The following is a 24,561-nucleotide window of genomic DNA, read 5'->3' as shown; positions in this document are numbered from 1 at the left end:
TTGTTTGGCTTGTAAATTCGCTGTGCTGGGGGGAATGTGTATTCCTGGTTTTGTGTCTTTTTGTAACTTAAGGTTTTGCCTAGAGGGATTCTCTATGTTTTGAATCTGATTACCCTGTAAAGTATTTACCATGCTGATTTTATAGAGGTGATTCTTTTACCTTTTCTTTAAATAAAATTGTTCTTTTAAGAACCTGATTGATTTTTCATTGTTCTTAATATCCAAGGGTTTGGGTCTGTGTTCACCTGTACCAATTGGTGAGGATATTATTATCAAGCCTTCCCCAGGGAAGGGGGTGTAGGGCTTGGGGGGATATTTTGGGGGAATAGGACTCCAAGTGGTCCTTTCCCTGTTCTTTGTTAAAGCACTTGGTGGTGGCAGCATACTGTTCAAGGCCAAGGCAAAGTTTGTACCTTGGGGAAGTTTTTAACCTAAGCTGGTAAGAATAAGCTAAGGGGGTCTTTCATGCGGGACCCCACATCTGTACCCTAGAGTTCAGAGTGGGGAGGGAACCCTGACACCCCTTAACAAGAATGTAGTTTTTAATCACTAACAGAACCAGGCTGCATGCTCTTTTCATCTCCTTTATTTATGAACACTTCAGTCAAAGAACATGTGCAATACAATAATAAACCAGAGACAATTTAGGTTTGCTTAAAGGAAAGCACCCCCAAGATTGGACTTTCCCTTACAGGATGAGAGCAGGAGAGGGAAACAAATGACTAACTTCCATCTGCGGGGCACCATGATTTTATATTTCAGAATTCATTGGGTCAAATTCCTTCCTCAAACACACGCACCCAACTCCTACTGACGTCAACAGACACTGTCCATGCTCGTCTCAGTCTGCGATATTGACTTTAACTGCAAAGATGCACCAACTAGTGTAATAAACGGGTGTGCCATTTTCTTGTTTCTAGAAACCTGGGTTCAAATCCTGACTCAGCTCTTGAGGGATGAGGATTTGGTCTTGTCCTCTGGGCACATTTTCTTAAAGTTGCATTCAATTCAGCGTGCTTCCCAGCCTCTTTTCCAGACAGGCTTAAGCACTGGAACCATGGGAGTTTGTAAGGGTCAGGACTGAGGGGCACTGGCAGAGCTGCGTGGGGCCCAGGACTGGAATAGTGGAGGGTATTTCAGGTTAGGTCTAAGGTTTATTGACAGAGGTGTGAGGGCAAACCCACTTAAACCACTGGTATCCCCGACTTTCACAGGCTCTTAGTTCATCCCCATCGATGTGACGGGACAGAAACGAGTGATAAAAATGAGCCCCTGAAAACACCTAAGGCAAATGCACGTTTGGAGAACATCCAAAACCTGAAACACTGTGGAAAGGGACAGCAACCTCGGAACCAGACTGGGGCTCATGGTGCCTAAACAGCAAAAGATCAGCGGGGTGCAGAGAAGGACGGAAGGCAGGTGATGCATTTGAGACCTGGACTCAGTCCAGCAACACCTTCCTCCAGCAAGGCTAGGAGGCACTGCTCTCCACCCGCCTCTGTCTCTCTTGGAAATATCGCCGCTGTTCCTGTATTGCCTGCTCCAGCAAGGGCAGATTCATCCCTTCCACGCACGTCAGCACCCGAGCCTTCAGCACAGGCCCCTCACCTGCAAATATAAAATAACAAATGCAGCTTCTCAAGAGGAGAAGTGTTACATAGCATCTTTTGCAAAGACTGAACCCCCACTGATACATACTATGACTTGAAAGAGAAATTGAGAGAGAGGCAGGAGAGAATAAGGCCTTCAGCTGAACTTCAAAAATAGGTGGAGAGCGACTGAAGCAGAGAGTTAGGGGGAGATTGTTCCATAGAGCAGGAGCTGTGGCAGGCCAGGAGTCCTGCGTTCTGAAACTAGCCCTGTCGCTGACTAGCTGCGTGACTTTCTGGTCTTAGTCCCGTTTCATTGCCTCACCCGCAAAATGGGAACAATTCCCTGTGGTGCTGTGAGACTGAAATCATTCATGTTTAGCCTGTGCTTGGAGACAGTCAGCTGGAAGGCAATCCAGAAGGGCACGGTGTTAGAAAGCATGTCTGTAACAAGTCTCAAACTAATTAAGAATTCCAATCATTGATCATTATGATTACAAGGTGTTGCCTGGGACAAAGCCGCTCAGCTTCACTTGGCAGTCGTAAAGCCAAGCCAAGATTTGCTTTTTACATCTTATAATGCAAATGAAATGATCCTCAGGGCACCAGAGCAAATTATATATGCTGCCCTTCATCACCGAGCTTGTCGGATTGCTTTAACTCCTCACATTCCATGCCTTGGAGTGAGGATGTATTTGTGATGCTCTGAGGGAAGGAGAAGAGACACAAAGATTTCTAAGCTGTGGCTCAAGGTAAACAGCATGTTGCAATATAGTGAGTTAAATGTGTTTGCAAAATACAAAATACAGACAAGGAAAGGCAATTACAGGCTATTGAAAATTTATTGAAAATTATTGAAAATTTAGAGTTGGGATAGAAAGATGGGGTGTGTGTGTGTGGAATTATCCTTAATTTCCCTAGGGTACATGTGCAGATACACATCCCTGCTGCTTTAGCTGTGTGGAAACTGCACCTTGCTCACTGTGTTGGCTGCTCAATGCACAAGCATTGGGTCTTGTTTGTGGAGCTATGTGAATCCCAAATGATGAGGACAGAAAATATTAATTTGTCTCTGTGGCACTTTTCCTCAGAGGATCTCTAAGCACTTTATATGCTAATCAGTCCTCACAACAACACTGTTAGCCTAATAATTATCCTCCTCATTTTACAGGTGGGCAAACTGAGGCACGGGGCGGGTGTAGCCAGACAGCCAGCCCCCCCCTCTCAGACCAGCATTGCTGGAAACACAGGAGGAAGCTGGAACAGGGCACTTAACATATATTCCAGCACAGCCCTTGAAGCTGTGAAAGCACAGGTGTGCTGCTACAATGTGCCTCTGGGAACAGATACACGATTAAGCTCACAGCAGGCAGAGGCCCTGTGACAGACATGGCTCTTAGTCCCTACTAAATAGCGTGATGCACACACACCAACATCCTAGGTGGGAAAATATTTACCCTGATAAAAGAAATGTCCAGTAGTCGAAACTTATTGTTTCTCTCCCTTGCAAGTGTAAACTACTCTTGCGAAAGCTGGTGTCACCCAGACAGACCAGCCTCAATTTGGCATAAGAAAGGAGAAAGAGAATAAAGGAGTACAGAGGTATAAGTAGGGGACCTACAGCACCATGATTTTTGAGTGCTTTTCACTATCTATCTGCTGGTCAGATAAGTGACAGCCTCCCAAGGCTTCTGCAGCTAAGAGGGTCCCTACGCCTTGTCCCTTATTCGTCTTTCCGCGGAATTGAGTGACCGATCCTGGCTTGGCACCGCTGGAATCGAGAGATGCAAGGAGGGTAAGAAGCACCCACACCTGATCTCCTACCCTTAGTGTACACATATTTTGAAATAGAGCTCTATACTTTGTTTTCTTTCTTTGGGATTGTGGCTTCAGTTTTGTAACTTGTTTGTGTGTGTAACATCTCTACATTTAAATAAGTAGGCACTAGCAATTTTGTAACCACATGATTAGAATCGAGCTTAATAAATTTTGGTAACCATTTATACATAAGCCTGACTTGTTTTCTCTGGTTTACTGTAAAGCAGCCAACACAATTAAAGAACCTCAGCCGTTTTGGCTCTAAAGCCTGGCCATTAGGTGAGAGTACTAAGAGCCTAGCGTTGAGTTGTGCCGCCTCCACGGGGCAAACTCTTGGGGCACCTGTCAGTCAATCCTGGCTGCCCGCTGCGAAGGAGCTCTGAGCTCTAGCAGTTAAAGTCACGGGTGTGGAGAGGCTCTTAGTGCTGCCATTGGGGCACCTGTCAGTCAGTATTGACTGCCCGCTGCGAAGGAGCTCTGAGCTCTAGCAGTTAAAGTCACGGGTGGTTAGGACCTTGGGGCATCCGTCAGCCTAGCCCGGGCTGCCCGCCGCGAAGGGACAGTGCGTCCTAGCGGTTAAAGTCACGGATGGTATAAACGGGCATAGCTGGCACCTCACCAAACATCCTTGGCCGTCGGCTAACAGCGGGGCACGACTTTCCCAAGGTCACATAATGAGTCAATGACAGAGTCAGAAATAGAACCCAGATCTCCTGACTTTCAGTCCTGTACTTTAAAACCAACCTTCCTCCCTATAACATGAGTTCACCGCAATTCATTTCAGCTAAAACATTCATTTTAAAATACACTCGTTGGTTTTAACACCTATGCTTTAAATGAGTGAAATGATATCACTCCAAGATCAAATGTGTCTTCTAATGTTGCCACTTCCTAAGCCTTTGAAACACAAACACACTGAGCTGCACTTGGCCATCCCAAGCCTCCACCGAGTATACCAGTTTTCCTGTAACCAACTGATTAACTGCATAGCACGATCAAAGAGCAGCAATCATAGGGTTCAGAGATAAGGCTATCTTATAGAGAGGAAATGTCCTTTATCATAACCACAAAAGTAATAATATTTGGCATTTCTATAGCATCTTTCACACGCCAATCTCAAAGTACTTTATGAAGGTGGATAAGGATATTCTACATGGGGAAACCGAGGCATGGGGCGGTGGCGTGATTTGCCCAAGGTCACACAGGAAGTCAGTGGCAGAGTTGGGAATAGAATCTGTTCTAACCATAAAACATGCTGTGTCTCACAATGAGTTTGAATGATTTTCTTCACCTAATACAACAGTTGCTTTGGGTGGAGATGGAGAGCAAAGGAGGCCAGAGGCCTAACCGGTGCATGGTTTTTTCCTTTCTCCACCCCGCCACAGACAAACAGACAGCTCCTCCTTTCACATAAGGAGAAAACAAAGAGGCACTTACCATCCCTCTGCTCAGTCTCTCCCAGAGCCACATACAGGGATCCAAGCTGGGCTTGGAATGGTTCCACAAACTTGGTGCAAACACAGACCTGGTGCTGGACTGAGCTGCGCAGGGCTGTCAGGATGGCTTCAGACTGGACCGTGTCGTAACAGTATAACCTGAAACACAATCGATTCAGTGAACTCAGCATCAGGGACCCTAAAAAGTGAGTTGGGAGGCTGCAAGGAAGAAAAAAGGAGAAACAGACGTGATAGAGACACTGTTGAAAGTAGTGTTGGCCTGAAAAAAGCTGCTCTCACCTGCCAAATGTTCGCAGTGTCTCCCCATCTGCGACTGATCCAGAGTTAATCTCCCAAGGAAAATAAAAAACACCAGGACTGGGCAGCATCTTGCACGTTCCACAAGACGACACAATTCTGGCCAGGTATTTAAAGGGATGTTAGTCAACCTTCATAGGCCACAAAATGTACCTACAAAAAACCCAATGGATGCGTTAAGGCCTTATGTATAAATAGATTTTCTCTCGATTGAGAGATTTAACAATAATCGCTAAGTACTATCTTTAAAGTGCCACACAAACTTTAATTCTCACAACAGCTCTGAGACAGGAACAGACTTACCCCATTTCACAGATGGGGGTAAATTGAAGCGCAGAGAGAATAAGATGTGCCACACGGTGGGTGAGCAAAAAAGCTGGGATTAAAGGATTTGGGAGCTTCTTGCTCCCAGCCTTGAGATCAAACCACTAGATTACACTGCCTCTCTGAATATTCCTTGGGTCCTGAAGAGCCTACACAGAGGTGATTGTGGTAGAGTGTGTACACAACACTGTAACCTCCACAATAACTAAGGCCCCAAAATTGAGTTAGTGCTATTTAATACCCAGGCAAGTATTAAAACCTTTTAGTAAAGACAGAGCAGAGAGCTGACAGACGAAAAGCCCAAGGTCTAACAGCGAGATTTACCCCATAGTCTGCAGAAACCCGGCGTGGCTCCAGCCTTTCACAAAGCTCAAGAGACTTGCGCTTTTTCCCTGTGAACTAATGGACTGAAAATCAATCGCAGAATATCAAACCCTGATAGCACAGGATGTGCCACGTATAGCTGTAAAATGGGGGACCGGATGGATCCTAAGATTCTAATTTAAAATGGGTACAACAGGCAGTCCTCGAGTACAAAGGAAGTCAACTGTAAGTAATACAGCTTTGGGCAAAATACTGTAAACTTTAGGAACAGGATTTGTCTCATGGGAAAGAAAGAGGTTGAATTCCTATTGGTTTATTTTAGTTAAAGTAATAAAGTGAAGCAGTAAGGCTAAATAAGCATGCTTATGCTATCAAGTTGTGAAATACACCTGTGCTAAAAAAAAAAAAGGCAGTAAATAAAAAGAAACGAGTCAAACAGTGTGTTTATAATTATCAGGACGGTTGATCACCCAGTGGAATAATCCAAAATGTAACTGTTTGGTTAATAATGCACAGACTCCGCTCAGCCATACATGCTGAGGTCCAACCATTGTTGTTAAAACAAGGAGAACAGAAATGGAAGATGGATACGCTGTTCTGGCCTGCTGGAGAACCACAGTTCTTGAAGTGACTTTGCACTGCGTAATGGATTGCTAAAACAACCTTAAAGAGCATCAAAGAATATGGAAGGTCTTTGTATAAATTGTATGAACTTTAAACTGGACTTTTCAGCAGCTAGCAGAGTGTTGATGGAGAAACTGCAACTTGAGCAAGCATAACTGCAAAACTGGCCAAAAGTATGCACCCCAGATGGAAAGCAACTTAGAGAGAGTGTTCAAGGTATGTCCCAAGGTGGCTGTACCAATAGTTCTGGTTACCTTGTCTTACACAAGCTGGTCTGACAAGATGCGTTGCACAAAGGGACTGGAAAAATTCCAGTTCCAGCTGCAAGAACACAAAAGCTCGTATTTTGTTCCCTGACTGGGTTGTGAGAGAGCGTGACTCACTTTGAGCTAATATTTCAAAACTTCAGAAGGATGGGTCACCAAATGATTAGTCCATGGCAATACTTCCAAGAGGAACCAAGGTGGACCACACAGCAAAAATAGGCCTGTCTCCTTCAACACATAGCTTCCCGAAAGCTGAGGACACTGAGAAGGGAGAAGACTGAGGTCCTGGGCCAGCCATGTGGAAGCTCTCTGACATCAAGTACTTATCTCAGATAAAAAGAAAAGGAGTACTTGTGGCACCTTAGAGACTAACCAATTTATTTGAGCATGAGCTTTCGTGAGCTACAGCTGTAAAGGTGGACTAAACATGTCACGAGTGTGCCAGTTCTGAGCTGAGGCTGTTAGGAACTTGACAACAAGAGACCCCATTGGAGTCTGAACGACTTGTTTGCCAGTTGTCACTAGTCACTTGTTGGAGACAGCAGGGGGGTGATCTCTAGTAAGCTTATTAGCATGCGTGTAGGTTCTTTTATTGGTTTTAATGTTTCCTCTGTAGTGCTTTTTACCTTAAGAATAAAGTAAGCTTGCATAGGAAATCTTGTGTGGCATCTTATAACTGTAGTCATTAAGCCTGTTAAACATCTTTGAAGAGAAACCAAGCAGGCCTGTTTAAGCAGACTGGCTTTTCTGGGAATAACACTGTGAAGGCAGGGTACAGTTCAGCTTGGACGTACCCTGATCAGAAGGCAGTGAGACGTGGGTTTCCACCCATCGGAGGTGATTGCCAGGGGAGCTGAAAGCCTGAGAGTGAGTGAAAACAGGTGCATCTACCCTGAATCTGACAAGTAACACACAGACTTTTTCTTGGGTGATGACCCAAATCAGTCGGTTGACCACATCCTGAAGCTAAGTACCTATTAGTAAGAAAGCATACGTGCTTGTGTATGTGTTTTAAAGACCATCACAGACGTGTGGGTGTCTTTTTTTTTGTAACAGGTTCCAATCAAGATTGCTGCAGAATAGTTTTAAAACGGAACAAGTTACTTTTGTTAACTGGGATTATAGAACACGGTGCATATATCTACCACAGTTAATGGTTTCACCCAGCCTTTCAAGTTCTAGGTGTATACAGACATAAGACACAGTGTGCAAGCTTTCTGAACTGCACTCAGTCTGTCTCAAACATAGTCAATTATCTTAGGTCGTTAGAAGGGTTAGTCACATCCTTCAACGAAAATAATTCATTGGGAAATAGGCTAAAAGGGTTGCCTAATGTAGATCTATTGGGAAGAAGACCTTGGTGATTTGGCATGTAAGTAACTTACCAAATTTGTTTTGTGATCTAGCGGTGGATGGTTTTTCCTCTGAGTTAGCAGCACTAGAGTTGATAACCAAATGGCATGAGTAAGGCCCTATCCTGAGAGACTCTGTCAAAAATCTAAACAAAGTCACCTTTCAAAATTAGTGATTAGTAATGTTTTCTACTGTGGCTGTGTAACTTGATTCTGAAATCTGAAGGGCTGTACTGACTAATTTTCTAACTTAGTAGTAAACAGAAAATAAATGGAGTTAGACCTACCTACACCCAGTCTGAATTTGACCTATAGGTTCTACAAATGAAGGAGTCCTGGTCAAGATTGTTCCCTGTTGTACATTTACCTCTGTATTGAATCAAATGGGCTTCATGCACTTTCCTTGAGAAATTTAGTAGCCCTCACTGTCATGTTACAGAAAACTTGATTCAGAAGTAGCAGACAGGAAAATCGCACCTTACTATTCTCACCTCTGGCATGTTTGGATCAGGCTATTTAGGGTTTACTATAGGAAATAAAGTTTCATTGTAAAGCCACCTTCCTGGGTGGAGCCTGTATCACCTCAGCTATAATAATACTTTACACTAATGTTGCCTTCCATAAAGGGATCTCAAAGTCTTTTGCAAACATTAATTAAGAGTCTCCCAACACCACTCTAGGGACAAAAATATTTAACCTCAATTTCCCCATGTGTAAATGAGAGAGGTAAAGGACCTGCCCATGTTTATACAGCAGATAAGTGGTAGGTATTTTTATCCTAGAAACCGAACACAGGAGTCTGAACTCTCGGTCTTGTTCTGCAGCCATACGACCTTCTTTCCTCCTGTGACAGACTCTGTCAAAAAGTGGCAAGAACTTCTGGAACACTTGTGAGATCAGCAATCTCCTGCTGCTTCTGTATATGTATATGGGAGTTAGGCTCCTTAACTCCATTTTAAGGGCTTTCATACGAAAAGATCTCTCCCTACAGGCCTAGTCCAAAATCAATGGAAGCTCACTAGTTGGCTTCACTAGATCCCAGGAGCCGAGCACACGGAGTAGTAATTTCTCCTTTCAAACTACACTTCCTGATGCCCTCAGTGGCGTATGTGCAATGTGCCAGCCATTTAAGGGTGTCATCATCAGCCAAGTGGAGAACCAGAAGCCCGCTGTCAAAATAAATCAGTGATGCTCTCAAAGTAGCTCACAGGACCTCCCCCAACACCCTGAGTCACCACCTCTTGCTTAGAGACTAAAACATACCCCTGTCCAAAGTTTCCCCCATGCCACACTTTGCACACCCACACCTCCTGCTGGCAGGGCCCCCGCAGTACGCCAGCCTGTTGTGCACAGGAGCTCCTTCCCCAGGAGACAGTGGGAAGCAGGAGTGAAGCTCCTCATAGCCAGGAGAAAAAGGGAGCAAAGATTCCATCACCCCACCCCATTCCCGATCAGCTTCTTCTCCCCAGGCCTGAAGGGTACATAAGGTCTCTGCATCCCACGCAGCCCCTCTAGGCCTTGGTGAGGAGACAAAGATTGCGGCAGCTGGATCCATTGAAAAGGCTACAGGGCAGCACTAACGAATTTTGGCAGAGAGGCACAAACTGATTTGGAGAGCGGGAAGCAGCATTAGGGTTGCCAGGCGTACGGTTTTCAACCGGAACGTCCAGTCAAAAAGGGACCCTGGCAGCTCTGGTCAGCACCACCGACCGGGCTATTAAAAGTCCAGTCGGCGGCGCAGCAGGGCTAAGGCAGGCTCCCTGCCTCCCCTGGCTCCACGCTCTCCCAGAAGCAGCCGGCATATCTGGGCCCTACACACAGGGGTGATCAGGCATGCTGCCACCGCCCCCAACACCGGCTCCACAGCTCCCATTGGCCGGGAACTGCGACCAATGGGAGCTGTGGAGGGGGTGGCTGCACCTGCAGGCACCGTGCAGAACCGCTTGGCTCCTCTGCCTAGGGGCGGGACACGCCGGCCACTTCCTGGAGCAGTACGGAGCCAGGGCAGGCTGGGAGCCTGCCTTAGCCCCGCTGTGCCGCCGACCGGGAGCCACCTGAGGTAAGCACTGGCCAGAGACTGGGCCCCAATCCCTTTCCCGATCCCCTTCCATCATCCTGATCCCCTGCCCAAGGTCAGAACCCCCCCTTGCACTCAAACTCCCTCCCAGAGCCCACACCCCAACCCCCTACCCCAGCTCTAAGCCCCCTCCTGAACTCCAAACCCCTCATCCCCAGCCCAACCACAGAGCCCACACCCCCAGATGGAGCCCTCACCCCCTCCTGTATCCCTGCCCCAGCCCGGAGCCCCCTTCTCCACCCCAAACCCCTCACCCCCTCCCACATCCCTGCCCCAGCCCAGAGCCCCCTCCTGCACCCTGAACACCTCATTTCTGGCCCCACCCTGGAGCCTGCACCCTCAGCTGGAGCCCTCACCCCCTCCCACACTCCAATGCCCTGCCCCAGCCCAGTGAAAATGAGGGAGGAGGGCTGAAGTGAGTGGGGCGGGCAGGGCCTTACAGAAGGGACTGGGCAGGTGTGGGGCCAGGGTGTTCAGTTTTGTGCAATTAGAAAGTTGGCAGCCCTAAGCAGCAGCAATTGACTGGGGGAGGAGGGAAGCAAAGAGTGAGAGATGGAAGGAGGAGAATGTGAAGGGGGGAACTGGAGGGTATGGGGGAAGTCAGTGAGGGAAAGGACAGCTGGAAAGAGTTCAGGAGAGGGTGTATAGTGGGATCAAGGGGTTTGTGCTCAGACACTACAGGAACAGTGTCTCTCCTCCCCAAAACCTGGTGACCACCTCATGCTCAGGGCTATAGAGCATTAGCCATTTACCTCCTGGGGCTCAGTCACTTATGCTAAGGGGAGCTTAACTCACCATGCAACCTGGCAGGGCTGCTTCTCTCACATTTTGTGTCACGTGTCTGTTTCCTTCCACAGGGTTCCCCTTAGCTCACAGCTGGGGTATGGGGCACCCTATCCCCCACCTTTTTGCCTCCGATTTCTCTTTCAGGGTCTTTGGGGCTTGCTCTGTGGGTTTTTTGACCGTCCTTCATTCTCTTGGGACCCTTGGGGGAGAGGTCATACAATGCACTGTCCCTCGGGTGACCAGACGTCCCAATATTATCGGGACAGTCCTGATTTTAGGGGACTTGTCCCGCGTCCCGACCTTACATTGGACGGGACACACTTTGTCCCGATATCGGGACCGTCTGGTGGAGAAGAATCGCAGGCTGCCACCGGCGCCGCTCACCGCTTCTTCCTGGGGCAGCTCCTGGCACCCGCCCGCCGGCAGGAGCCTGCAGTGCAGCCCAGGCACAGAGGTGGCGAGGGGGTCTCTGCTGCGTGCTGCAGGGGTGGGGCTTGCAGGCAGTGGCAGCAGGCAGAGAACCCCCCCGACCCGTGACCCTCGGAGCCAGAGGGACCTGCCTGCCAGATGCTTCCCAGGACTGAAGCCATCCCAGGTAAGCACCACTGGGACTCCCCTCCTCGCCCCCTGGCAGGTCCCTCTGACTTTGGGGGGGAGGGGTCCTGCATGCTGCTGGCACCTACAAGCCCCGCTCCGCGGCTCCAGCAGCTTCCATTGGTGCTTTTCCCGGAGCTCGTGCTTGTGGCGGGCGCAGCACGTGGAGAGTCTGGAGCCTCCCCTCGCCGCTCTGACCCTAGGATCCAGAGACCTCCCAACAGGGCTGGTGAGTACGGCCAGGGAAGGTGGCAGGGTGTGATGGTGAGTGTCAGGGAGGTGTGTGGGGGGTGCTGGGCAGTGGGGGAGGTTTGTGTGTGTCAGGGCACTGGGGGTCTGTGTGGGGCATTGTTTAGTTGTGGTGGTGGGGCTGTGGGGAAGGGCACTGGGAGGGCGGAAGGGGAAATCTGTGTGTACTGGGAAACTAGAAAGGGGGGGTTCTGTGTGGGGTGCTGGGCAGCTGTGGTGGGGCTGTGGGCAGGGGGCGCTGGGCAGGGTGTGTGTGTGCGCACAGCACTCTGAATTTGTGGTGGAAGGGTTGTAGGGGGGCTCTGGACATAGTGGATCCAGGGGGCGCTGGGCAGGGGAGCTGTGTGGCACAGCATGGGCCCACTTCCAACAGGAAGGGGCACGTTGGTAGCACAGGGCCAGGCGGACCAGTGTGCCTCTGGCTCCGGTCGGGGCTGTGCACCTGTGTCTGTCTCTTCCTCTTCCCCCCCACTCCCCCTTCCCCTCCCCACTCACCCAATGTGTCCTGATATTTCACTCTTTGCGATCTGGTCACCCTAACTGTCCCTTACCTCTCTCCCTGGGACGTTTGCTTACACACAGACACCAGGAACTTGGAAGCTAGGGAGAGCTCTGCACTAAATCTCCTCCCCCTGGCTTCCCACGTGGTCAGGCGCCTGGCCACATGATTAGAAGAAAGAGCTTAGCCCAGTCTTCCCTTGCTGGTGGCAGCTGCAAAGCCCTGCAGAGGAGCTTATGCCAGTGAATGTGCGTAGGAGCGGGTTCTCGCAGCTATTTAAAGACTGGTTTCAGAGTAACAGCCCTGTTAGTCTGTATTCGCAAAAAGAAAAGGAGTACTTGTGGCACCTTAGAGACTAACCAATTTATTTGAGCATGAGCTTTCGTAAGCTACAGCTCACTTCATCTGTCTCCCTTAATTACTCCCTCTGCTTTGTGCCAATGATATGTTGCAACCCAAAGTTTTAACAGTTACTGGCTCCTTCCCACATATTTCTGAAAATTTTATTACACAGGTGCATAAGACAGGGGGCAATCACAGTTCCTGAAGGTAGGAGACTAGATATGCATCTAAAATGGAGAAATCTAGGCTAGTAATTTATGTTTAGTACCTATACGATGTTATGAAGCTAATGGGCTGCACTTCGTCCGTTTCACCAGATATATTTTATTTGTGTTGATTTTAAAATTAAATTGTGAAATAATCTTCGTGGAGAGGTACCAGTTTGGTGGATAGGGCAGGGGTCTGGGAACACCACCTGGATTATATTTCCAGCTGTGATGCTACTGGCAGTGGACTAATTTATGGTCAGTTTGAATGCCCATTTATCTAATTTAGTTTGAAAATTGATTTAGTTAAATCGATGCAGTTTTTGGTGTGAACACTCTTAAATCAGCTTAAGAATGCTTTCGATCAAATTAGTTTATTTGGTTTTGTAACTGCATTGCAGTGCCTAGCATAATAGCGCCCAGACCTATTTGCAATATCTTAAATAACAAATGTGCAATTAATAATAGAATGCTATAGCTGTGGTGCAATAAAGCCCTGCATGTTTCTGTTTCTGTTTTGATTTACTGCTGTGCCTCTCAAGGTGTGCATGGGATCTCCAGTAGTATCCTGCTGTCATTGCACAGCTAATGCCCTGCTAAATTGTCACTGTTCTTTGCAATTAATTAACCTGACTGCAGGAACTGCATCACAGAGCCCTGAAATAGTTACTTGTTGCACTGCATTTAGTTCCACCCGTTTTATATGCAGTGTGGGACTGATTGTGATTTCAACAACAAAAAGTTGCATGACACATTATGCAACTGATACCAAAGTTCAAAAACACAAGAACCTCAGGGGCCTTTTGGAGGTATATCCAGCAATCTGATCAGGCTGTAGCTCTGTATGTCACTTGTGTCTATTTGTCACTGCTATCCATTCCTGCCATGGCAGCTAGTTCCTTCACAATGTAGATGATCAGATTTAGGGTCTGGTTTTTTCCCCTTGTGTTTTAAGACACAGCCTCTTAACCTGTTGATCTTCCCCCTCCTGAGCACAGTGGCTCCCCGCCTCAACCTTTCCCGGATCTGTAGTGTTCCCCTCAAGGGTTGTCACCTCCTAGGCCGTGGGCCCCCAGTTCCAGTCCTTAATTTGTAATGAAAGAGGTGCCGCAGCTCAAGCAATGTTTTTTACTTTCATAACTCACACAGCAAACCCAGGGCCGGGGCCCAGGCCTGGCACACATTTAGCACCCCCTGACTGGCTACTTGGCCAGCGCCCACTCCCCCTTTGCAGCTTGCGCCCGGGGGCAGGAACCGCTGGGGCAGATCACACCCCTGACGGTGGCGGCACCAGGGAATGAACCCCGGCCCCGCCCCCTGCAAAGCGCCGGGCTACAACGCAGCCACCGAGCCCCAACACAGGCCCATGCGCATGCGCGCGCCTGACGCAGAGCGGAGGGGGAAGTGGCTTGTCTGGGGTGAGTGACGGAGCCGCGCGCCAATCGCTTTCTCTCCGGGTCGCCGCCCTCCCATGTCGCACGCTAGTGGGCGGGGCCGGGAGCGCGGCTCGCTGCTGGCCGGCACTTGTCGGCGTTGCTGCTCAGTCAGGCTGTGCGAGACCGGGGAGGGGGGGTCGGGGAGTCGCCGCCGCCATCGCCATCGCCATCGCCATGAATAAGGATCTGCGCAAGGAGCGTGACTCGGCCTCCTTCAACCCCGAGCTCCTCACCCACATTCTGGATGGGGGCGCCGAGCGGACCCGGCGCCGCAGGGAGATCGGTGAGAGCCTGAGCCCGCCACGGGCTCTGAGGGGACCCCCCCCTCCTCCTCCTCCTCCTCACGGGACGGAGCCCCTCGCCCACGGGCTCTGAGGGGACCCCCCCCTCCTTCTCCTCCTCCTCCTCACGGGACGGAGCCCCTCGCCCACGGGCTCTGAGGGGACCCCCCCCCTCCTCCTCCTCCTCACGGGACGGAGCCCCTCGCCCACGGGCTCTGAGGGGACCCCCCCCTCCTCCTCCTCCTCACGGGACGGAGCCCCTCGCCCACGGGCTCTGAGGGGACCCCCCCTCCTCCTCCTCCTCACGGGACGGAGCCCCTCGCCCACGGGCTCTGAGGGGACCCCCCCTCCTCCTCCTCCTCACGGGACGGAGCCCCTCGCCCACGGGCTCTGAGGGGACCCCCCCTCCTCCTCCTCCTCACGGGACGGAGCCCCTCGCCCACGGGCTCTGAGGGGACCCCCCCCCTCCTCCTCCTCACGGGACGGAGCCCCTCGCCCACGGGCTCTGAGGGGACCCCCCCTCCTCCTCCTCACGGGACGGAGCCCCTCGCCCACGGGCTCTGAGGGGACCCCCCCCCCCCTCCTCCTCCTCACGGGACGGAGCCCCTCGCCCACGGGCTCTGAGGGGACCCCCCCCCCTCCTCCTCCTCACGGGACGGAGCCCCTCGCCCACGGGCTCTGAGGGGACCCCCCCCCTCACGTTGGGGTGCTTCCCCTGTGCCCACTCTGAGACCCCCGCTGGATCCTGGGCAGCTCCCATTCCTGTGTGTGTGCTATCCCGGGGAGCTCAACTGGCGGGTCGGTAGTATTTCCCTTCTCCCCGCCGGGTAAGTTGGACACCACATATGGGGAAATTCTCCAGCTTCTGTCCCTAGATAAGGGAGGGCTCTCATAAGTATGTGCTTGATATTGCTTCCCGTCCCCCGCCTTATACCTAGGGGCCCCATATGGGACTGTGGGAAAGGATAGTCCAGTGGTTAGGGCACTAGCTTAGGCATGGGTTTGTTTCCTTGTTCTGCCACAGACTTCATGCGTGAGCTTGAGCAAGATATTTAGCCTCTCTGTGCCTCAGTTCCCCACTTGTAAAATGTGGCTAATGTAGCACGTCTCTACCTAACAGGGGTGTTACAAGGCTAGATACACTAAAGATTGGAAGGCACTCAGTACTATAATAATGGGAACCATATGAGTACCTTTGTGCCCAGTGGTGCCATACCAGTGAATTACTGACTAAAAGCTGCTTGAACATACACTTAATGTGAAAATGATCCACGGCAAGAAGTATTTTGACTAGCAAATGCACCTGAACTTGCTTCAGATTTTAGTATTTCAGGGCTGGGCATAACAATCCTTATAGTTTTACCCTTCCTCATGGGATGACTGTCTTGCTCTCTTGACCCTTAATTCCTTTTCTGTTCTTCCATTGTGCCTTCAGAAGCCTTAGTTCTGAATGATCCAGACTTCCAGCATGAGGATTTGAATTTCCTCTCCCGCAGCAAGCGCTATGAGATGGCCATCAGGAAGAGTGCCCTGATGGTGATGAAGCTAAGAGAGTATGGGATTGCAGATCCTGATGAAATCTACTGGTTTAAAAGGTACCTGACTCTGATGCAAAGCAGATTGTAGAAGAAAATTCTTCTGCATCATCAATGAAATCAGATCCTTTTTTTTTTCCCTTCAGTTTTGTAAAGCAAACTAAGAACCTGAGCCAAAGCCCCCATGTCTTGACTTCAGTGATCTTTGACGCAAACCCTAATTCTCTAGGGATCAAATCTATTGACTACAGTGTCCATTTCATCAGACTGCTTTATTATAAACCTAGCAATGATAAAATCTTCTGTAGTGCCAAAGATAGTAAAAATTTCCCTTAAGCTGAAAATGTGGCTCTTAGTCATTCTAAATTAACCATAAGGAATTAACTATTTTGACTGTTTTAATTAATGGGGTAAATGAGACCACTGTCTTTAATGTACTTCTATGAAGCTGATTACTTCACTTTAAATAGAGCCGGGGTGAAAGTGAGCCGGTATGGGCCGGTACTGTGTATCGGTAAGAACCCGCACCGGCCCATACCCACGGCAGCACTTTATTGTCCCTGCCTCCCCTGTCGGCGGCCCTGCTGGTAGGGTCCATACCAGCAGGGCCACCGATGGGGCGGGGGAAGGAGCAGCAAGGATTCTCAAAGTGCTGCTGCGGCAAACGACTGTTCTTAAAGTGCTGCCAGAGCAACACTTTAATGTTGCTGCCCCTTCCCCCGCCACCATTGGCGGGGCCGCCGATGCGGGGGGGGCGCAGCAATGTTAAGACACTGCCGCAGCAAAGGACCCTGCAGCAGTTTAACGTCCCTGCCCCTTTTGCCCTCCTGGCCATCGACGTGGGTGGGGGGAACAAAGGGAGCAGCTGCCCTGGGACTGGCGATTTAAAAGGGCCCAGGGCTCCAGACACCGCTGCTGCTACTGCAGCAGTGGTGTCCGGAGCCCCGGGCCCGATAAATCAACACAGGAGCCATGGGCAGCGCGGGCCAGGCAGCCTGGAAGGGCTGGCTGGGGGATGCTGACCCCCCCAGCCCCGCTCCTTCCGGGGGCCAGAGCCACCCCGGCTGCGTACTGGTAAGTGTCTTCAGTTACTTTCACCCCTGAATAGAGCTATTGTATTGTCATTGTTGAAGAGGTTCTAAGACAATTTTCAGACAAAACAACCTTTGGGTTTGAAATGTTTCCCTTTAGCCCAAAGAATTAGTCTGACCTTTCGTTTAGCTGATCTCTTATATTTTTTGCATTAACCAAAGTTGGGGGGAAAAAGTCTTTGAAAACTGAATTAGACAGAGTCTAACTTGCCATGAACTTAGCCCTGAATATGGTTAAGCACCTTTGACACAGTTTAAGAAATTTAGTTGAGAAATCAATTAACTTTCAGTTAACTCCTTCAAATAGTGACTGCAAAGCTGGATACCTAGGTGCAAAGGCATGAGGGTACCTGGAGATGTAATCATTTAAATAAACAAGTATGCATCTGATTGTACCCACTAAAGGCTCAGTCCAACTCCTATTGAAATCCATGGAAATGCTGGATTGGACAGATAGGCCAAATTCGTTAAGATTCACTGTCCCATCAAAAATGGTTGTAGTTCCCAAGATACATCAGGGGACTCTAAATCTCTTGACATAGCTGTTCTGGAAAGTGATTCTTTTGGAAGTGCTCTTTCAACACTGAATATATCTTTTTTTATGTATATTCAATTTCATTGTTGATTAGAAAATTACGGATACTGTATGGCAAACTCTAATTCACTTGTCTTTTTTTTTTTTTTTTTTGGAGAAGTAAAATACTATCACTTCTCAATTATTCTGATGGAAAAAATAGGCAAGTAGATCTTGTGCCCTTTGGTAACAAATTTTCATGATTTTTTGCAGTGTAAATACTGTATATTGGGAACAGCTGATAAAACTATTTTTACAGTAATTGAAGGAGTGTTCTCAGCTACATGTGTAACAGGATACATTTGATCTTTAATGTACAGACTTGGAGTTATAGATGTATTTGGGGTCCAGTGAATTACTCGAACATAAATGAATAAGAGTATTTAGTATTTTATATATGGAATATAATTCAGATATTTGTACATACTAGTTCCTATCTTCTCTCTTGTTAGGAAGCCCTCTTTGTATATTTTCTGAATTGTACAAAACATTATAATTCTTCTAATGAGGAAATTCAGAGTGGTGGTGGTGTTTGCACTAACAGTCCTATGTTGTTGCAGTGTTATGGATGACAATGTAGGACCGGATCTAAATTCCATTGAAGTCAGTAGGCCATAAATTCAAATGGGTTGCGGATCAGTCTCTAACTGCAAAATTCAGGAAGTCCAAAGTTGTTGTTCTAGCAACAGCCTTAGCTTCTTCATATGTCACACATAATTAATGCAGAAAACTTAGCATATGCAGTAACAAAGTACAATACTATATTTATGTGTATATGAAGTAGGGATTTATGTGGAAACTGTAACTGAGTTTCCAGATACTCTTAGCATTTAAATTGTTTAACATAATATTCTACTAATATACAGGAGGATTTTGGCATTAAGTTAATATACAGAAGAAATTAAGGGGACGATTTCACTTGCTTTACAACTGACAAAATGGGAGCAGATGCTGAAATTTGTGCTGAGCAAAAGTCGTTGTCTCCTCCTCCCTCCCCCTCCACCTCCGTAATCAAAGATAATATGTAACTATACTTGAGGCAAAATATAACAAAGTCCAGTAATTGCTCAGCTGATTTCTGGCTAGAGTTCAGTGTTTGTTTTTGAGTATCCTCCATTTGTCATGTACCTAAGTTATGTACAAGGGCTAGTATCATAAGACTCTGTTACTGAATTGCTACATAACTTTGGGCTACTTTTCACTTGTTACTTCATTTTCCTTATCTGTCAAATGGGAATAATACTTCAACAGGGGTATTATGAGGCTTCACTAACATTCGGGAAATAGTTTGTGGTCTTTTATCTAAGGGATTATCCACGCAGGGAGTTAGTGAAATAGCTGTGGTGCTTTCAGTTCACACCTTAACTTATTTTGTAAGAGCTTCCCCACATAGACAAAAGCTAAGTGCAAAGTTTTTACTATGGTTACTAGTCAGACTCTCAGTTATGGAAGTTGAAATATTTTTGTAACAAACCTTGTTTTCACACACTAAATGTTCTAAAAAAAATTCAGCTTTTTGGTTGAAATTTTCAGTTTACAGGGGAATTGTCTTTAAAAATTTGAGCAAATTCCTTTCAGTAGCTTATGTATCCTTCAGGAACTTTTTAAAAAACAAAAAAATGGCAGAACTTTGAACTTGGGAGTTTGGTGTGTGACTACCCCTTGTTGAACTACCTTTATCATCACGCTGGGAAGGTGGGAAGAACTGATAGGCTAACAATCAATTGGAAAATACTTCTAAACATGCTTAATGAACATCCGTTAAGTCTTAAAGAGTATTAAACCCCTTTGGGGAATCGGAGAATGGAGAGTGCATTTCCAGACCTGTATAGTGTGTCTGGATATTCTGGGACCAACATGGCTACAACTACACTGCATACGTTCAATATGGAGAGTGAGACCAGGTTTAGGAATCAAACTTGAATGCCCAGGATTAGTGGAATTGAGTCAGCTGCCCTGTGTTAGGGAACCCTGGGCTTGAGTGTTTACATTGTATTTTAACCCTACGTTAAGACTTTTCTAACCCAGGTTTGAACCTAGAGCTCTGGCATCCACACTGCAGTGTGCAGACCCAAGTCAAAGTAACCATATCCCAGCATCCCTAGCTTCCCCCACCCCCAGAAATGTGGCTGCTCTAGCTCTGGGGTGGTAGCGCACTGTGGGAAAACTTTACTCCCCTCTCTGCACATTGCCAGGAAGCAGCTGGCTTTGCACAAGGTTTGATGGTTCTCTCTCCATTGCAAACCCAGGAGGCTCACTGATAGTGTGCTTGCAGATCGGTGATCAGAAGAGACTGGGTTAACGCTGACCTGAGCCGTTTACAGAGCAGGATGGCTTCCATTTTCAATCTGGATTCCAGATTGTTGAGATAGAGGATTAAGGAAGTTATTCCATGGAATTGTGGGATACTTCCAGCCGACTCCCGGGACCCGAGTCAAGCAGTGTGGCGTCTATGCTGCAAAGCAATAGGGCTCATATCCTGGGTCCCACCTTAACTTGAGCTCGCACCCTCCAGCCCTGCAGGGTCCTGGGACCCTAGTTCTGAGCCCTGGGTTAGCACAATTATAGTGTAGATGCAAGGGGAGGGGGGGCTTAGGCTTAAACCCAGGCTAAAGCACAGGCTTACATTGCAGTGTAGGCATACGCATAGAACCAGGTGCATTGATTGGAAAAAAAAAATTTCATCCAGTTTATTCATGATTTAGATCAGCAAGCAGGAAACCTTGATTTAAATTGTTTTTTGCGCTTATAGATTTTAGTTATTTTCCTAGAGAACGGTTGACTTTTATTGTTTGGTAACCACTGACAGGGTAACAAGCCTTGTTACTGAGGAGGAAGTGGTAGATGTGGTATTATCCTGACTTTAGTAAGGCTTTTGATACTGTGTCTCATGACTTTCTCATAAACAAACTAGGGAAAATTAGCCTATATGGAGCTACTATAAGGTGGGTGCATAACTGGCTGGAAAACCATTCCCAAAGAGTAGTTATCAGTGGTTCACAGTCAAGCTGGAAGAGCATATTGAGTGGGGTCCGGTTCTGTTCAATGTCTTCTTAAATGGTTTGGATAATGACATAGAGAATACACTTATAAAGTTTGCAGATGTTCCCAAGCTTGGAGGGAATGCAAGTGCTTTGGAGGATACGATTGAAATTCAAAATGATCTGGACAAATTGGATAAATGGTGTGATGTAAATAGAATGAAATTCAATAAGGACAAATACAAAGTACTCCACTTAAGAAGGAACAATCAGTTGCATGCATAGAAAAAGGAAAATGACTGCTTAGGAAGGAGTACTGCAGAAAAGGATCTGGGGCGTTATAGTGCATCGATAGGTAAATATGAGTCAACAGTGTAACACCGTTGCAAAAAAAGTAAACATCATTCTGGGATGCATCAGCAGGAGTGTTTTAAGCGACACAGGAGAAGTAATTCTTCCACTCTACTCTGTGCTGATAAGGCCTCAGCTCGAGTATTGTGTCCAGTTCTGGATATCACATTTCTGAAAAGATTTGACTTTCTCCAATTTGTCCGCAAGGAGAGCAACAAAAATGATTAAAGGTCTAGAAAACATGACCTATGAGAGTAAAAAATTGTTCTAATTAACCTCTGAGAATAGGACAAGAAGCAATGGGTTTAAATTGCAGCAAGGGAGGTTTGAGTTGTACATTAGGAAAAACTTCCTAAGTGTCAGGGTAGTTAAACACTGGAACAAATTGCCTAGGGAGGTTGTGGAATCTCTGTCATTGGCAGTTTTTAAGAACAGGTTAGACAAACGCCTGTCAAGTTATGGTCTAATTATTGGTGCTGCCTTGAGTGCAGGGGAGTAGACTAGATGACTTCTCGAGGTCCCTTCCAGGTCTACTCTTCTGATTCAGTGTTGACTTGCAAATAAATATAGTCTTTGCACTAAATTTGGTAGGTGTGGGGTTTGGGTTTTTTTTTTTTTTTTTTTTTTTAAACTAACCAGGAAGGTTCACTATATCTATAGACATTTATTTAAGCAATTATATAAGTTATCATACATTTATTCAGAATCTGAATTTGTACAATTTTATTATTTTAGAAAATGGTAAATCATGCATTTCTTATTTACTAGATTAATTTTTGCTTATTTGTATGAAGCTCTGTTTGGATGGAAATTCAAATTCGCTTAAATATACAAAAAACATTTTAAAGTTTTAGTTTTCTTTAACGAAGCTTTCTGATAAGGATAAAAATTTTATCAAAGCATGTTTTGCATTTAAAATTAACTTTCTTTAATAAATCAGTATTATCTGTAGTTGGTGAAATGAACAGATTGCTTCTAATCGCTGTGTCCTTTGAGATTTTTCGAACTAGATCTCTTCTTTCCACCTAGCTTTTATTAATACATTGGAAGAGGGAAAACAAGTTTTCCTGCTTTTTCAACTCTATGATTCCTTAATTTTGACTGAACTAGTCATTGAACCAAACTAGTTGAATTATCTAAATGAAGAAAATATTTTCTCTGCATCTGCAGATGAGGCTACTGCTTTCAAAAGGAAGTTTAGTGCTTCAACAAACTCTGATTGCAGTTACTTAGCCAGCGACTTCCACCAGTTCAGTGGTTTGACTTTCTTTATAACTCAGCAACAAATATGCACTGCTTAGTATTTTTCAAATTAATTAAAATTATTTTAATAGATTGAGTAAGTTTAGGCCTTAATATAGGTTGTCCTAATTTAAATTTAAATTTGTTTTTAAATAAACCTGTTTTTAATTTAAATTTAAAAAATGATTTTTATTGTTTTTAATCTACCCTGCATAGAGAAATGGAAAAGTATTGAACATATTTTAAAACTGTCTAGAATTTCCATTAGGATGTACAGAATGTCTTGATTAAGAGTTTACTGAACTCAGTGCTGAGATTGTTTTTCTCCTTTCTCCTCCCATTATTATCGTTACACTATTTTACATAATACTATCTGTATCTGATCCTGTACAATAAGTAATGCATGTCTAACAAATGATTTGTTGTCCTGAAGCACTTACACCGAAGGGACAAGTCTGTACCACCCAGAGGAGGTGTGTTCGTGATTGCTGGAATGCTTAACAGAACAAATGAATACTGGAGAGCTTTTAGAAAAGAAGGTGCCTTGCAGATCCAAATTAGAGGCCATTTAATCTTGATGACATGCAGGAAACTGGGAGTGGGTGAATGAAGACAACAAGAACAGTTGGGAGAAACTTATCCAGAGTGGAAAAGGAGACCGGGGTAGGGGTTGTGTGTGCACGCGCTCACGCTCGCTCTCTGGTGTCTTGTCTCTGCATGCATCATGCTTACAATTAAGATTCAGAACATTTTGCATCATACAGAACCTCAATACTGTGGCAAGGCCCTCCAATTACCATGCATAGTAGTGTCCCAGTGTCCACCACTGTATTCAGCAATGGTGGATAGGTACATCACTTAGATTTTTCTGTTACTATTCTTTGCAAAACAGTTCATTGCAACAGTTCATTCATTAAATTTCAGAATTAACATCATACTGAGCTCAATGGAAGCAGCTCAGACCTCAGTCCTATCGCTTCAAGCTGTTTGTAGGCTGAGGAAGTCACTAAACTAAGTCATTCGGAGGGTTATCTCAACAATCCAAAAGGCTAGAAAAGATTTTTTTAAAAGCCTATAAGCAAGTTCTGCAGTGGCGATAGGAGGATGGATTTCACTGGCTGTGGAATCTCAGAAAACACAGGGACTTGTTTGTAACATACTTTGTTCCCAGATATGGAGATTAATAAGTTGTGGTAAGATACCAAGATCATGTATTTTACTGTGGCGGTTGTCACTGGTTGCTTTGAAATTTGAAAAATCTACATTACCAAACAGTGGGATAGAACTTATCTTACTTGTCTTCCTCCCATCCTGCCTTCTGGGGGCTCTAACAAAGAGTCTTGTCTTCATTTTCAGCCCATGATGTTCAAGCAAAAAGCTCTAGTGTATTATCCGTGTTCTCACTTTTATGGGTAGAATTTAAGATGTTTTCTATATACAGCAACATTTTTCTTTGTGAAAGGAGTTGGAGGTGGCATTCACTTCCAGCAAGAAAATAAGTCCTGTCATCTAAGCAGTGTCCATGTTGCTCATTTTGGTTACTCTCTCCTTTCTGGGCCACGAAATCGTGGGTTCAGGTTCCACAGCTGGACTTCAGCTTGTATGTCACACAGATCAGTACTGTACTAGAAGTTGGGGTGGGCTTTAAGCTAAAGTTTTGACTACTTTGTCTGTGATAGTTCCATCTATTTTGTTATGATTTTCATCACAAATTGTCATCAGAGTAGGCCAATTCTTAATAAATAGGTCAACTAATGAATTCTGTCATACATCTTGGGGGATGTATGATGGATCCTCCTGCTCTTTTCAGTGAAACTGAAGCAAAGTGGTGGTTATGGAATTATTTTTCAATTTCAGTAACGTTTTCCTTTATTTGTGGAGTTATACTTAAGTCTTTGGCTAAAAGATGCATCAAATGAGCACTGCACCCATATGTTGCAAGTTTCAGGTTCTCTTCCTTATCTCTATGTATCTTCTCACCTTTGCTGTACTTGCTGCATTGTCAATGACAAAGATATATACTTGACTCTTGAATATTTGTTCAGTTTGTTATAGCTTTTACTGCTGCTACTTTAAGTATTCTGCTGTATCAATTGTTTTTGTAAGCTAGACAACACCATCTCCTATTGTGACACAAGCACATATTACGGGAGCACTGCCACGCATCATGACTCAGATTAATGAATTTTCCATCAGTGTTTTTTGCACACTGTTCAATTTCCCCCTCAGAAACTTTCTCCAGCAATGTCTGCTCGGCGGGTGGAGT

At 46.3% G+C, this 24,561-nt stretch overlaps 2 protein-coding genes across 6 annotated transcripts in view; one reads left to right on the top strand and one right to left on the bottom strand.

The window, feature by feature from the left end:
- Positions 1 to 573: 573 nt before the first annotated feature.
- TEN1 (TEN1 subunit of CST complex) lies at positions 574 to 12,385 on the bottom strand. 3 transcript variants are annotated; one of them, XM_073310710.1, is made up of 5 exons: positions 12,309 to 12,363; positions 10,924 to 11,075; positions 5,144 to 5,314; positions 4,845 to 5,002; positions 574 to 1,608 (listed from the first exon to the last, which is right to left on the bottom strand). In XM_073310710.1, the coding sequence occupies exons 3-5, from the start codon at positions 5,230 to 5,232 to the stop codon at positions 1,472 to 1,474; spliced, it is 384 nt and encodes a 127-aa protein (XP_073166811.1). In that variant the 5' UTR covers positions 5,233 to 5,314; positions 10,924 to 11,075; positions 12,309 to 12,363; the 3' UTR covers positions 574 to 1,471. The 3 variants fall into 3 exon arrangements, with proteins under 3 accessions (XP_073166811.1, XP_073166810.1, XP_073166809.1); XM_073310709.1 differs by lacking the exon at positions 10,924 to 11,075 and having other exon boundaries at positions 12,253 to 12,385; XM_073310708.1 differs by lacking the exon at positions 10,924 to 11,075 and having other exon boundaries at positions 12,309 to 12,384.
- Positions 12,386 to 14,339: 1,954 nt separating this feature from the next.
- ACOX1 (acyl-CoA oxidase 1) overlaps positions 14,340 to 24,561 on the top strand; it is a 32,444-nt gene continuing 22,222 nt past the window's right edge. For 2 of the 3 annotated variants that reach the window (XM_073311533.1, XM_073311532.1), the window contains exons 1-2: positions 14,340 to 14,523; positions 15,957 to 16,116. In XM_073311533.1, coding sequence (XP_073167634.1) covers positions 14,415 to 14,523; positions 15,957 to 16,116 — 269 coding nt within the window. In that variant the 5' untranslated portion in view covers positions 14,340 to 14,414. Of the gene's footprint in view, positions 14,524 to 15,956; positions 16,117 to 24,561 lie in introns of those variants that run through there. The other variant, XM_073311534.1, reaches the window with a different exon arrangement.

This window comes from Lepidochelys kempii, chromosome 14 (genome assembly GCF_965140265.1).
Source record: "Lepidochelys kempii isolate rLepKem1 chromosome 14, rLepKem1.hap2, whole genome shotgun sequence".
NCBI lineage: Eukaryota > Metazoa > Chordata > Testudines > Cheloniidae > Lepidochelys > Lepidochelys kempii.
This window is presented reverse-complemented; position numbering and strand designations above follow the sequence as displayed.

Bases quoted from the DNA above. Each gene is read 5' to 3' on its own strand.
- TEN1 (XM_073310709.1), bottom strand. From the start codon at position 5,232: ATGCTGCCCAGTCCTGGTGTTTTTTATTTTCCTTGGGAGATTAACTCT. The intron at 5,003-5,143 runs GTGAGAGCAGCT...ATTGTGTTTCAG, and splicing joins ACACTGCGAACATTTGGCAG to GTTATACTGTTACGACACGG. The intron at 1,609-4,844 runs GTAAGTGCCTCT...TTATATTTGCAG, and splicing joins AGAGACTGAGCAGAGGGATG to GTGAGGGGCCTGTGCTGAAG.